Raw genomic sequence first — 13273 nt, forward strand, 5'->3', positions numbered from 1 at the left:
AAATCAAAACTACAATGACGTATCACCTCACACAGGTTAGAATGTGCATCATCAGAAAATCTACAAACAACAAATGCTGGAGAGGGTGTGGAGAAAAGGGAACCCTCCTGCACTGTTGGTGGGAATGTAAATTGATACAGCTACTATGGAGAACAGTATGGAGGTTCCTTAAAAAACTAAAAATAGAACTACCATATGACCCAGCAATCCCACTACTGGGCATATACCCACAGAAAACCGTAATTCAAAAAGACACATGCACCCCAATGTTCATTGCAGCACTATTCACAATAGCCAGGTCATGGAAGGAACCTAAATGCCCATCGACAGATGAATGGATAAAGAAGTTGTGGTACATATATACAATGGAGTATTACTCAGCCATAAAAAGGAACGAAATTGGGTCATACGTAGGGGTGTGGAGCGATGTAGAGTCTTTCATACAGAGTGAAGTGAGTCAGAAAGAGAAAAACTAATATCATATATTAACGCATATATGTGGAACCTAGAAAAAGGGTACAGATGAACCAGTTTGCAGGGCAGACATTGAGACACAGATGAAGAGAACAAACGTATGGACACCAAGCGGGGAAAGTGGTAGGGGTGGGGGTGGAGGTGCGATGAATTGGGAGATTGGGATTGACACGTATACACTGATGTTTATAAAATTGATGACTAATAAGAACCTGCTGTATAAAAAAATTTTTTAAAAAAGAAACCAAAAAGGCAACTAGAAAACTCCCAAATAATTGGAAATTGAATCACACAATTCTAAACATCCCATGAGTCAAATAGGAAATCATAGCAAAAACTAGCAAAGGATTGAACGGATTAAAAGTGAAATCAGAACATATCAAAATCGGTAAGACGCAGCCAAAGAGGTGCTTAGAGGGAAACTGTTAGTGGGGGGACTAGAGGCCAAGGGAGCATGGGGCTGAGCGTCTTTGACATCCCCAAGTTCAAGGTGTTGCCGGTTCTCTCACAGGGGTGTCTTTGCAGTTGGTGCCGCCTCCCCGTCTGTAGAATGAGTCCCCCCTGGATCCCCAGCACAGCTCCCTCCAGCTCCTTGACTCTCACTGTGGTGGTAATTGCTAACCCTGCACCTCCCTTCGCCACGACGTAGAATGAATCCCCACTGGATCCCCAGCACAGCTCCCTCCAGCTCCTTGACTCTCACTGCGGTGGTAATTACTAACCCTGCACCTCCCTTCGCCACGACGTTAGGAGCTGGCAGTGGTCTCGGCCTCTGCTGCCTGCCAAGGGCCCGAGCCAATGTCCTGCTCATCCACCAGGAGCTCGGGAGACGCGAGCTCCACACCCGGGATCACCCCTGACTCCAGGGCAGGTACTTACACTTCTCCAGCTGGTCCCCGATCACCCTCAGGAAGGCCACGGAGATCATGAGCAGGTTGACGATGAAGCAGGCCTCACACAGCTTCCTGATGGTGGGGCCACACAGCCCTCCGACCACGCCCTGGTAGGTGGCCTGGCCACTGACGGAGGCGGCATAGCCCAGGATGACCAGCCCACTGATCAGGAAGACCAAGGAGACCTGCAGAACAGGACCATGGGGCCAGGCGTGCCCACAACCGCCCCCCAGGATGCTGATACCACTCCCTCCGGGTCTCACCTGCAGAGGCCACGGCTGCCTACAGCCTAGGGCCTCTACCTGACAAGCGACCAGCCCCCTCCCTTGAAACCAGAGCTGCAAAGCAGGTGGATTCTAGAGGCCGCACTGGCTCTACGTCTGTGAATCTGGGGTTCCCACCACTCCACACCAGTTGGACAAATGAGGCATCAGAAACTCAGAGTTTAAATTACTTTCCTAAGATCACATGCGTTGCAGGTGAAGAGCCATAAAGCATGATGGTTAGGAAGCAGGCATACTTGGGTTCAATTCCAACTCTGCCACTCACCTGCTCTGTGGCATGAGGCCCACCATCAACCTCTGTTTTCCCATCTGTGAAATGGGGATGATACCATCTACCTCACTGGAGAGTTGTACCAGCTCAGTGCCTGGCACGTGGTAACTGCTCAAGAAATGATGGTCATTCTTATTCTCCAGACTCCCTCTCCAGTGCTCTGTTGGAATTTTTTCCAACACTGAAAAATTTTCAAACATCTAGGAAAGTTGGAAGCATTTTACAATGAACGCCCTGTACCCACTACCTAGATTCTACCAGGAGCAGATCACTGTGCTTATTTGATCACATCTCTACCGTGCGTCCATGTGTCCATCTAAACTTGGGGGTACGTTTCAAGGCAAGTTGTGGATATTAATTAGCATACTTCCCCCTAAAGATGTGGGCGTGCGTATCGTTAATTAGAGCTCGATGTGTGTTTACAGTCCCTCTCGTAAGATAAAATTTACACACAGTGAAATGCAGTCTTAAGTGTATATCAGTATATCACTGGAAGGGGTATAACCAACGTACATGTGCAACCTAAACTCCTACCAAGACACAAAATGTTACCACGTCCCCGAAGTTCCCTCCTGTCCCTTCCCACTTTCTGTCCCCGTGCCCAGAAAAAAACAACTAATATTTTTCTGCTTTTAGCCATTTTCTTATCTGCCTTTCCACTGAGTGGTAACGTTTGTGAGGGCCAGCCCTATCGGGCACATCGGTGAAGTTTATTCCTACTTTTGCCAAGTGCTATTTCACTGTGTGGATAGAAGCACAATTGGTTGATCCGATCCCCTGTTGCCAGACATCTGGGCTGTTCTTCGTGTTTGGCTACTATGAATGAAGAGCTGAGCATTCTAGAATAAGTCATTCTGAGGACCCACGTTTCCTTCTCCTGGACACACACCGAGGAGTGGAATTCCTGGGTGTCAGGGTAGATGTGTGTTCGACTCTAGCAATTTCTTACAAACTGCTTTGCAAATCATCTGCGCCACTCGACAACCCCCCCGCCGCCCCCCCACCCCCGCCTCAACTGATGCATTTGAGACCCACTTGCCCCACGTAGTTAAATGTTTTTGAGCCTCTCCAGGATGGACGGCTGCCTGTCCCTAAGCTGGACCTGGTCTCCACGGCCAAACGCCCCTCCCACACTTCTATGGAGGAGAACAATGCAGGAGCTGTGAGGTACTCAGCTAAGAAGCCCGGGGAGACCCAGCACGGCCGTCTTCACACACAGTTCGTGCCCCTGAACAGCAGACGCGTTCTTACGCCAGCAGCCACAACTAGGGCTGCTGAAGGGAACATCAAACTGGACCGCCTGAGAGAAACTTGGAAGTTCAGAGCCAGGAGGAACATGCATGCTCCCTCCAGCCCCTCGACCTCTGCCCGTGCCGGTTCCTCTGCTTGGAACACCACCCTCCCCGCCTCCACCACCGTCCCTCACCTGGGGAACTCCTGCTCTTCCCCTCTCCTCTCCAAGGTCACCTCCTCCAGGAAGCCTCCCCACACTTCACCCCCGAGGTGGGCTCAACCCTCCGCTTCTGGCAGAACCACACCTTTCGTGGGCCCACTTTTTTCCCCATGGTGGGTGGAACCCCCCAGAAGGTTTGTCTACATCCTCATCCCCAGAACCTGCGAAAGGGACTTACTGGCAGTCATCCTAGCAGATGCAAATAATGAACATGTAATTAAATGAAAAGGGTCTTTGCAGGTGAAATTAAGGATCTTGAGATGAGGTCATTCTGGATAAGCCAAGTGGGCCTTAAATCCAACAAGTGTCCTAATAAGAGACAGAAGAGGAGGAGACACAGAGAAAGCTGTGTGGCGATGGGGCAGAGACGGGAGCGACATGGCCACAAGCCAAGGAACATCTGGAGCCCCCAGGAGCTGGAGAGGCGGGAAGGACCCTGCCGACACATTAGTTCGGACTTGCAGTCTCCGAGACTGGGAGAGAATACACTTCTGTTGTTTTACGCTGCCCAGGTTGTGGTCCTTGGGTCCAGGGGCCTGAGGCCACAGCCTCACAACAGTGCATACAGCGTGAGGATCCCTGTCTCGCTCATCCACCAGACTCTAAGCTCCATGGAGACTGGGATCGTGTCTTTTTTGCTTACCGTTTAGCCCCAGAAAAGCACCCAGAACACAGCAGGTGCTTCGTAGGTATTTGGGGATGAAAGGAAGGGAAGGGGGGTGAGGGGTCAGGCTGAGCCTCTGCCAGTGAAGGTACGTCTCTGCTAACGCAGTGAGCTGTCCACGCAGGAGTAGCTGACCCTCGAGACGGTCCCTGAGCCTCTTAGCAGCCAGTGAGCAAAGAGCCCTCACAGCCCCTGGCCAGGCGCGCCTCTCTTTGGAGCCAAGGAGGGTCCAAGCTCATTAATTTCATTAACCCTCCGGTGCTCATGGGGCCATTAGAGACCTAAAACCTCACACCACTGACCTCCCAGTGGCAGGCATCTTTAAACATTCCTCCCGTCCAAGGGGAGGCCTTGCACCTGGGGACAGGGCAGAAGTCTCACTGGCTAAGAGGAGGGGAGAGTCAGGAAATGATGGGGGAGTTGCTAAGTACCAGCCTGACTTCTCCCCTTGTCGGGAGTTTCCACTTATTCATATTTGGGGTCCTCTCTCCTGAAGGCTGGCTGCCTGCCTGCCCAAGACGGGATCTTTAGACCATCCTGTGCAAAGGGCAAGCCACCCCAGCGGCATCTGTGTTACCCGGGAGCCTGTCAGAGATGCACGATCTCAGGTCCACCCAAACCTGGGCAGTCGGCATCCGTACTCCCGAAAGGTGCCGGAGACCCCGCACGGAGCCTGCGGAGCGGCGCGCCACGTCCCTGCCTCCGCCCTGCCTGGCGTCCTCGGACTGGTCCGTCTGTGCCTGACCACGGACCCCCATGCGGGCGCCATCCGCTCTATCGCTGACCCTTTGCGGCTGGAGGTCGGGCTCCCTGTTCCGGAAGCGCGGCCTTTCTGCCGCACACATCCAAACACCGCTCTGTTGCCCGTCACGTGCGCCTGGACAAGCTGGGGCTCAGCGCCGCCTTGGCGGGGGCTTCTCTGCCCCCCTCCCGCTCCCACAGATGTCATCCCACCCGTCACGCTGCCCACCATCTGACACTGTGTCATTCGACTTCTTGAATCTTGTCCGAGTTCCCTGTTAGAACAAGCTTCACAAGGACGGAGACCACAGTGTCTCAGCCACCCGGCGCCAGACAGGCGCTCAGCCAGCATGGGGGTGGCACGGGTTACACCAGACACTACACAGGGCAGCATGTGGCAGCTTCCAGAAGGACAAGAAAGGCCCCGTGGGCCCACCAATGGCCCACCATTATCAGCCAGCTGCCAGAAAAAAGCACTCGAGATGATGCCCGTCAAAGAGCTTACCACGAAATGCCTGATTCCTATCAGCTCAAGGAAAAGATTGCTAATAACATGAAGCTGTGCTAATCAGCAGCTCTTTCCCGCTGAGGATGGTCGGGCCCTGGAACTTTCTGGGAAGGGAGAGAGTTCAGAATCCACACGCAGCCAGCAGAACTGGCCAAACACCGCTGACACCGTGCAGGTTGCAGGCGTCACGGCGGCCTCAGTCCTGACCTGCCCACGAGATTTGGGCTTTCACTGGGGAGCCGAGCTCGGGAGGCAAGAGAAGTCAATCCGTGGCTCGGAGACAGCGCCTCCCCAGCTGAAAGGCCAGGTTCATTGGCTACAGGTGCCGAGCACTCCGCAGGGACCCAGCGCGCCTCTACCTCCCCCCCTCCCCACACCCCGCCTGGCTGCGAGGCCCTCAGCCGCCTAGAGGATGCTCTCGGCCCCGGGTCTACAGGGGGATTCCCTCCTCCCTTCGTGAGCTGAGCGGGATGGAAAAGCAAAAGCCACAGGAGTAATTTCGGAGACAGGCAGCTCTGCAAAAGCAACACCCAGGGCTCTAGCTGGAAAAATAAAATTAAGCTCCTACCTGCCCCCGGAGACCCGCCCCCCGCCTCAAAATGCTCCCCATGGGCTTACCAGCTCCGCTAGGAAAGCGGGGGCCACCCCACCCGCCTTGTGGAAGGCCCACGGGAAGCTGAGCAGGCCGGCGCCCAGCGCGGACTTCAGGAGAATGAAGACAGCACCCAGTGAGGACAGGCTGGGGCGGGTGGCCGTGGGGACCGGCTTTTCCGAAAGGCCTCTGTCTCCTGGGGTCTGTCCCTCCATGGCTAGAAGCAGCAGAGGGGCAGAGAGAGGGGGTGGTCCCGGCACTGTCTTCCCAGTTCACGGCACCCTTCTCCAGCTGGGATGCGTCTCTCCTCGATCCAGCCAGCGCCAGGACGCCTGTCCCAAACACCCCAGCCTCTGTACCCCTCTTCCCGAGCATCTGCTCCCCCCTTTCCAAAGCGTTATGCAACCACCTGCCCCCTAGCTTCCCGTCCTCACACCTTTCCCTTCAACCAACGCTGCCCCCGCAACTTCCAACCTTGTTTATGGGCACTCTTGCCCTCCCACCCCCTTTGTGTTCCAAATCCCCAACTCCTTCCTCCCCATGGCTGTTCTCACCCACCCACCCGCCTCCGGGCCAACTTCCACAGCGAAGGGGCTCCAGCCCCTGGTCCTTACCACCAAGTCCAATCTTCAAGGCGACAGACAGTCCTGGGCCATCAGGGACGGGGACTCGGGCTCACTTCAGAGGACCCAGAGGGGTGGGAGGAAGGCTCTAGCTCCACCGGGGTGGGCAAATGCGTCATGAATTATGGGAGCCCTAGAGAGCACGTGCTGGGGTCACGTCCCCGAACCTAGGAGGACACGGACAAGAGGTCGGGGCCATCCGCCCCAAGAACTCGTAGCTTCTGAGACCTCTGGCCTGAGCACGGGCGTCTTAAGACTCCTGGGGGCGGGGCCTTCCCGGCCGCCCCGAGGGTTAGAGGGAGCTCAGCTGGGAGAAATCAGGGAGGCTGCACCAATCTCACCATCTCCAACGCCTCCTCCCGGGATGCCTCCCAGGCCCCCTACCCCCCTCTGTCACCTGCTAGGGGGGCCAGCCCAGTTTCCCATCTGCAGAAGGGGGTCCGTGTGCCCTCCTGGTGGGGGGGTGCTGTGGACTCACGCATGCAAAGGCTCTGGAGAGGCGCCCAGGCAGACGAGCACGGGAATCATCTGGGGTCTTGTTAACAGGCAGGTGCTGATTCGTCCCACCTGGGGTGGAGCCGAGACTCCACGTTTCTCGCGAGCTCTGCGGAGGTGGGTGCTGCCCGTCCCTGGACCACACTTTGAGTAGAGACTACCTCTCCGACCCGATACAGTCGGCTAGGACGGCAGAATTCTGGAAACAGTCCCAACCCGGAAAACACAGCCCCGTGAAGGTCGGATCTTGAATTCAGAGGTGAACCTGTTTATTCCTGGCGCCCAGGCTCAAATCCCCCCGAGAGCATGTTAAAACACCGAGTGTGGGATCCATCACCAGCGTTTCTGACTCAGGGGGTCCGGGGCCCCTTCCTGAGAACCGCTGCTGTAAGTTAAACATGTTCAATGCCTCCCCCAATCAATCAGTCCTTCTCCGTCGAGATCAGCACCAAAGGCTTTGCTCGTATGGTCTCAAGCCCCTGACCGTGCCACCTCCCTGCAGCGGCTCCGTTTATACTTTGCGGGCCCTGCTCCATCTGCTGAGTGGCCAGCCTGTCCACGGGCTCCAGGGGAAAGGGAGCCCGGAGCTGGACGGCGTCGTGGGCCGCAGTTCTGCTGCGTCCACGTGAGCGGTGCTCACCGTGACCCAGGCCTGGCAGCAAGCGCCCCCCGCGTCCTCACTCTGAATCCCAAGGGCTGTCACCGCGGTCCGTAGGGCGCAGGGCTCCCACGGGTGGGGCAAGAGGCTCAAAACGTGAGCGCTGGCCAGGGCCAGGTCTGGAAATCAGCGCCGAGTGTGTGTCATCTCAAAGCCAGCAGTGTCACGCTGGCTCCTGCACCCGCCCGGACCCTGATGGTGCCCGGATGGGAGCGGACACGTAAGGGAGGGAATGAATGGGTGAGCAGACGGCAGGATGTGAGGGGCTGGGGCGCACCCCTCCGGAATTCACATGGCTCTCTCCCCCCACATCCACCCCGAGGCAGTGAGAAAGGAGATCAAGGGCTCTCAGAGCGGCCTGGCCTGGCTTTGTACTCCTTAATCTCGGCTCTGGGCGCCCGGGGCACGCCCCTGTCCTGCCTGGGTCCCTCATTAGCTGCCCATTAACGTGCATGACTTAGAAATTGGCCACTGGGCTGTGAAATTCCACTCAATGGGGGAAACTTCTTAATTCTGAGGGGCTTTGATTTGCACTCTACCCAGTCTCAGGGCTGTGTGACCTTTCCCGGGGAGGAGAGGTGCCTGTGGGGCCCCATCTGTGTGGGTGGGCAGCCCTGGTGGCACACGGGGCTCAGCCCAGCGCCCCGCACACGGCCCCATGTCGCCCCCCATGGGAGCACCCGTCAAGGGATGTTCCAGGCTCCCTCCTTTCCGTCGCCACAGAGTACTGGTCACCTGACAGGTTGGGAACTTCAGGGAGAAAGTGACCTCAGCTCATTTCCGCAAACCTTTGTCTCACCCTTTAGAAAGTTCTGGAAGACAGACCGGGGCAGGAGTCGGGGGGTGGGATGGTCTCAGCAACCAGAGTGCCTAGGACTGAGATCCAGGCCTCACTGCGGTCCCCTGCGAAATGGTGGTAACAGCCCCTGTCTACCCTGCAGGGCCCTCAGGAGGACCCAGTGAGAAGAGGGTTGCTGTTGTTGAAATACGCACGGGGCAAACCCCATGACCCGCACGTGTCTGTGTTTCTACCTCCGCCGGCCTCTGAGCTTCTAGGACAATGCTCTGAACCTGGGCTGCACAACACCCGAGGGACCCTTCGAAGTGCCAGCGCCAGGCCCACCCTCAGAGCTTCGGATGAAGCTGGCCGGGCACCTGGTTTTCCATAACGCTCCCCAAGAGGTGTTCACGTGCCATGTGGAGGAGGAGGGCAGCCCTGCGCGCCTGGGCTCACGGCCCCTGCTCAGCCGCAGCTCTGTGCCCCGGCTCGGCCCTCAGAAGCAAGGGAGCGCGCATGTGACTGGGAGGGCGGGCAAGTGTGCAAACCTCAAGCCCGCCTCGGCCGAGGCCGGGGCCTCGGGGCATCTGTGGGATCAGGAGGGAAGAGGTCTGAGGCCTGCGCGGCCTGGGCAGGGAGGGGAGGCGCGCAAAGGTGACGGGGAGAAGGCACGGGAACCGGAAGCACGCAGCAGAGGACGGCGCTGGCTACCGCCTGCTGAGACGGGGTGGAGCCCCAACAAGGGCTTGACGAATGAAACTAGGTGGCACTCCTGACAGTATTTTCTTGTTTCTAGTTTCATATTTTGATCCCAATAAGCAAATACCACCTGTGGGCCAGCTGTCAAGGCAGCCACAGGCCCAAGACTGTTGACTGAACCTGCAAGATATTCCCTCAGGGGGTGCACGGAATGACACACGTGGTTACCATTTAGAATTTTTAGGGCTTTTGCCTAGGACAAGGTCAAGGAGGGACTGCTTCGTCTTCAGCTTTGTGCCCTGGCTTGGCCCTCAAAAGGCGGCTTAATAAATGAAAGGTGGAGTGAACCAGACGCTGCAGGAATAAAGCCTCTGGTCTGCAGATACAGGAGCTCGTGGACCTTTCAGGGCGACAGTTAACCTCTGCGGGGAACAGGCGCCGGCGCAGGGGCAGGAACCCAGTGCGGTCGGTGGGCAGACTGGCGGCTCCCAAAGATGTCCTCACCCTCGTCCCAGAACTTACGGCTGTGTCACCTGGCCAAAGGGACTCTGCAGATGAGAGCAAGTGCAGACCTTGAGACGGGGCGAGTATCCGGGGTGGTCTCGGTGAGCCCTGATCACCATCACAGCGTCCCGAGAACAGGGACACAGCAGGGTCAGAGGGCAGAGACGTGCGGACAGAAGCAGAGGGTGGAGTGGTGTGCACTGCAGGTGGCGAGGGGCCCCCCGGCCAAGGGATGCGGGCGACTCCAGAAGCTGGAGAAGGCCTGGGAATCAGTTCTCGCCTGGAGCCTCCGGAGGGAACCAGCCCTGAGTTTAGCCCCACGAGACTGATTTTGGACTTCCAACCTCCAGAGCTGCAGGGGATAAATGTGCTGTTTCAGGCCACTGCTTCCTGGTAACTGGTTATAGTGGCAGCAGGAAACGGACACACCCAGCATCCTGAGTGCTGGTGGTCGGGCACCTCTGAGAGGCTGGAGGCCCATGGCGTCCCCACCCCCCGACCCCCAAGCTCAACAGCGGGGGTCTTTTCTCAGCCGCAGAGCAGAGGTTGGGGGCCTCCAGGTGACACACAGCCCAAGGGCACAGGCCTTGCTGTCCCCTCCCTCTTTTTGAAGGGCTGGTGCCCTGAGTCATGATCCGGAGTCCCACTCTGGGTGAAGGAAAAGAAAACTGCACCTTGGATTGGAAAGTGAAAGGGAGCATCTTCACACAGTCTTAAGGTTGACCCTCCTCCACCCACTGCATCCAAAGGGAGAGGCACCCGGGAGGCATCAGCGGCCAGGCTGGAGGCTGAGTCAAGGGCAGCGGGTGGGCTGGATCCTGACCCCAGATCCATGCTGACGTGTGGTCTGGGGGGCCGGAGAGCCTCTCCCCGTCTCTGAGCCAGGGGCTCCCACCTGACCTGTTCACAAGAATCCTCTGGGGAGATCTGTGTGGGGGTTTTCTGGTAAAATTACATGAAATTCACCATTTTAGCCCAAGTGTACAGTTGTGTCATTTCATGCACTCATGATGCTGTGCAACTGTCCCCACTGCTTAGTTCCAGAACATTTTCAACAGCCCAACACGTCCCCACCAGCAGGCACGCCCCATCCTCCCGTCCCCCAGCCCGAAGCAGCACTAACCTGCCCCCTGTCTCTGGATTTGCCTGTTCGGGACATTTCACCCAGATGGAACCCTACGCTATGAGTGTAATGTTTGCGAGGCGCCTCCACGCTGCAGCGTGCTCAGAGCTCGGCTCCCTTAGGGCTGACCAGTATCCCACTGTCCGATGGTCCTGCTGCTGTCGTCCATTCATCCATTTGATGGGCACTTGGGTAGTTTCCACCTTTTGGCTACTGTGACTCACGCGGCTATGAACTTTCACGTACAAGTTTTTGTTTGAACACCTGTTTTCAATTCCTCTGGGTCTACGCCTAGGAGTGGAATAGCTGGGTTGTATGGTTATTCTGTTTACCTTGGGGAGCTTCTAAAACAGATTTCTAGGCTCTTCCCAAGGAGCATATGATTTAGTTAAGTCTACAGCAAGGCCCCGGAATCTATGTTTACGACACTCGCCTGCACTGCCCTCATGTTACCAGCAAATTAAACCAACATTCTGCGTGTTAATATCCTCTTAACGGCACCACCGTTAAAAAAAAAAAAAATCAAAAGATTGTTTTCTCTGAAAACTTCTACTTACTCTACATATGAGTCCTTAACTCACTTCATTTTCTAGCCGGTGAACCTAAGTAGCACCCCGATTATTACCAGCAAGCGGGCATCCTTCCCGCCATAAGGAAAGGGGAAGCAGTCTGGCACTGGGGGCTCAGAGCTCAGGCCCAGGCCAGACCTGGGCTGGAATGCTGGTCCCATCTCGGTTTTCTCATCTGAGAAATGGTGGTGAGAGCATCACGGGACCGCTGAGACCCCAGATCCCACAGTGCACGCAGACTTTGCCAACACCAGGCCAGCGGTGTGCCCAGCAGAGGTAGCACGGTTGTTCAGGGCAGGTTCACCGAGCACAGACCTGTTCTGGTGGGAGGTCCTCAGGGTCCTCGTGCCCAGGCACCGGAGGGCTAAGTGCATGTGCAGGGAAGACCCTAGCTAGGCCCATCTGCCGACACAGGGCGGGGCTAAGGGTGGGCAGCTGCAGGTGTCCTGCTGCCCTTATTTCTGGCCCATCTCCACGCAGTCAGGGCGCTGCCTGGCTAGATGAGCACGGTTAGGGACCAGCCCTGGGGCCCAACCCCCATGCCCGGCCCCTCGGGGACCCCAGGGCCCCCGAGGACTCCCAGGCCTATCTGTGGTTGTGCTGGGTTGGCTCCTCCGGTTTCTGGTTTTTAAAAGAAATAGAGCTGTTCCCTAGAACAATGAGAGCTCACGCCAGGGCATGAAAGGGAATCTTTGAAGCAGTGAGTAGGCCTTAGGCACATCTGTCACCGCGAAGGGACCCGCCACTGGGACAGGTGACATAACTGAGCACTGGCTCTGTGTCCGGCCCGGGGCTGTCCGATATCAGACAAGGCCCACGGGCAGCAAGTGGCCAGGTGGGAACTGGATGGACCCCAGGCGGTCTGAGTCTACAGCCAGAGCCCTGGATGGTGACACCCTCTCTGGAATGTTCCTCGCAGGTGGACCTGGGTATCCCACCGCAACACCCGACAAGGCCTCCCTTCTCGGACAGGGCAGCACACAGCAGACCCCATCGACTGGTCCTCCGGAGAGCCGATCCCCTTCCTGCGTACGCTCGCCTCACTGAAGCCCTCTCTCCAGCTCGGTCTCACTGCTGCTTCACCACCTCCCTCCTCCCTGACTGTCCCAAGGCAGGCAGCTCCCAGTGGGACCGTTCTGGCTGGCAGACAGGAAAGGATCCTCACACGTGTGACCCAGCTGGTCACGGCAGGCAGGTCCTGTGTCTTCGGTGCTGCTCTGATGCTCCCTTCACACTGGGCTGCTGCTGGCCGGCACCTGTACCTGACCCCCACGCAGGGCTCCCTCTGCAGCGGCAGGAACCACAGGGCCCTACAGCTCTCGGTTCCTTAACAACTCTCCTGTGGTGTCGACCTGGCCTCAACGTGTGCCCTGGGGATCCATGCTTGTCCATCTCTGTCCTCGTCCTGTCCCAACTACATGACCCTACAAATGCCCACACCCAGAGGACACACGTGTGCACCGAGGCTGCTGTAAGAGCACTCGAGGCTGGGCCAGGGGCTGCACCAGCTACAGGGGACGCTGGTCTCTGGAGAACAGGTGGGGCAGTGAACAGCCTCAACACGGGGAAGGGACGGGAGCAGGAGACCTGGTCCCCAAAGCAAGTAACGCGTGTAGATGCAGACCTCGAAGGCTGGGCGAGGGGTCCTCCCAGCAAGTGGGAACAGGAGACCCCAGGTCCAAGCTCCATCCTTAGGGCACGAGGTATCCAAGTCCCCAGAGAGACAGGCGAACCCAAAGCCTGCAGCCAATGTGGAGATGTGGAGACCAGGTGCCCAGCTCAATGCTCTGAGGTCTAGAACCTCCTTTCACAACCACATGGCTGCAGCATTAGGATGGCCTTACGATGGAGCTGGAGAAACACTCTGGTTGGCAAACAATTACTCTAATTCAGTCATTTGCCAACATTAATACTGGGAGATGCCTCAACCAAAAGACACAGACT

General features: G+C 57.1%; 1 protein-coding gene across 1 annotated transcript in view; it reads right to left on the minus strand.

Moving 5' to 3' along the window:
• Positions 1-6095, minus strand: part of SLC38A8 (solute carrier family 38 member 8) — a 36853-nt gene extending 30758 nt beyond the window's left edge. The window contains exons 1-2 of the mRNA XM_060131691.1: positions 5907-6095; positions 1354-1552 (exon numbers count right to left, since the gene is read on the minus strand). Coding sequence (XP_059987674.1) covers positions 1354-1552; positions 5907-6095 — 388 coding nt within the window. The remainder of the gene's footprint in view (positions 1-1353; positions 1553-5906) is intronic.
• Between the last annotated feature and the right edge of the window lie 7178 nt (positions 6096-13273).

This window comes from Lagenorhynchus albirostris, chromosome 19, assembly GCF_949774975.1.
Source record: "Lagenorhynchus albirostris chromosome 19, mLagAlb1.1, whole genome shotgun sequence".
NCBI lineage: Eukaryota > Metazoa > Chordata > Mammalia > Artiodactyla > Delphinidae > Lagenorhynchus > Lagenorhynchus albirostris.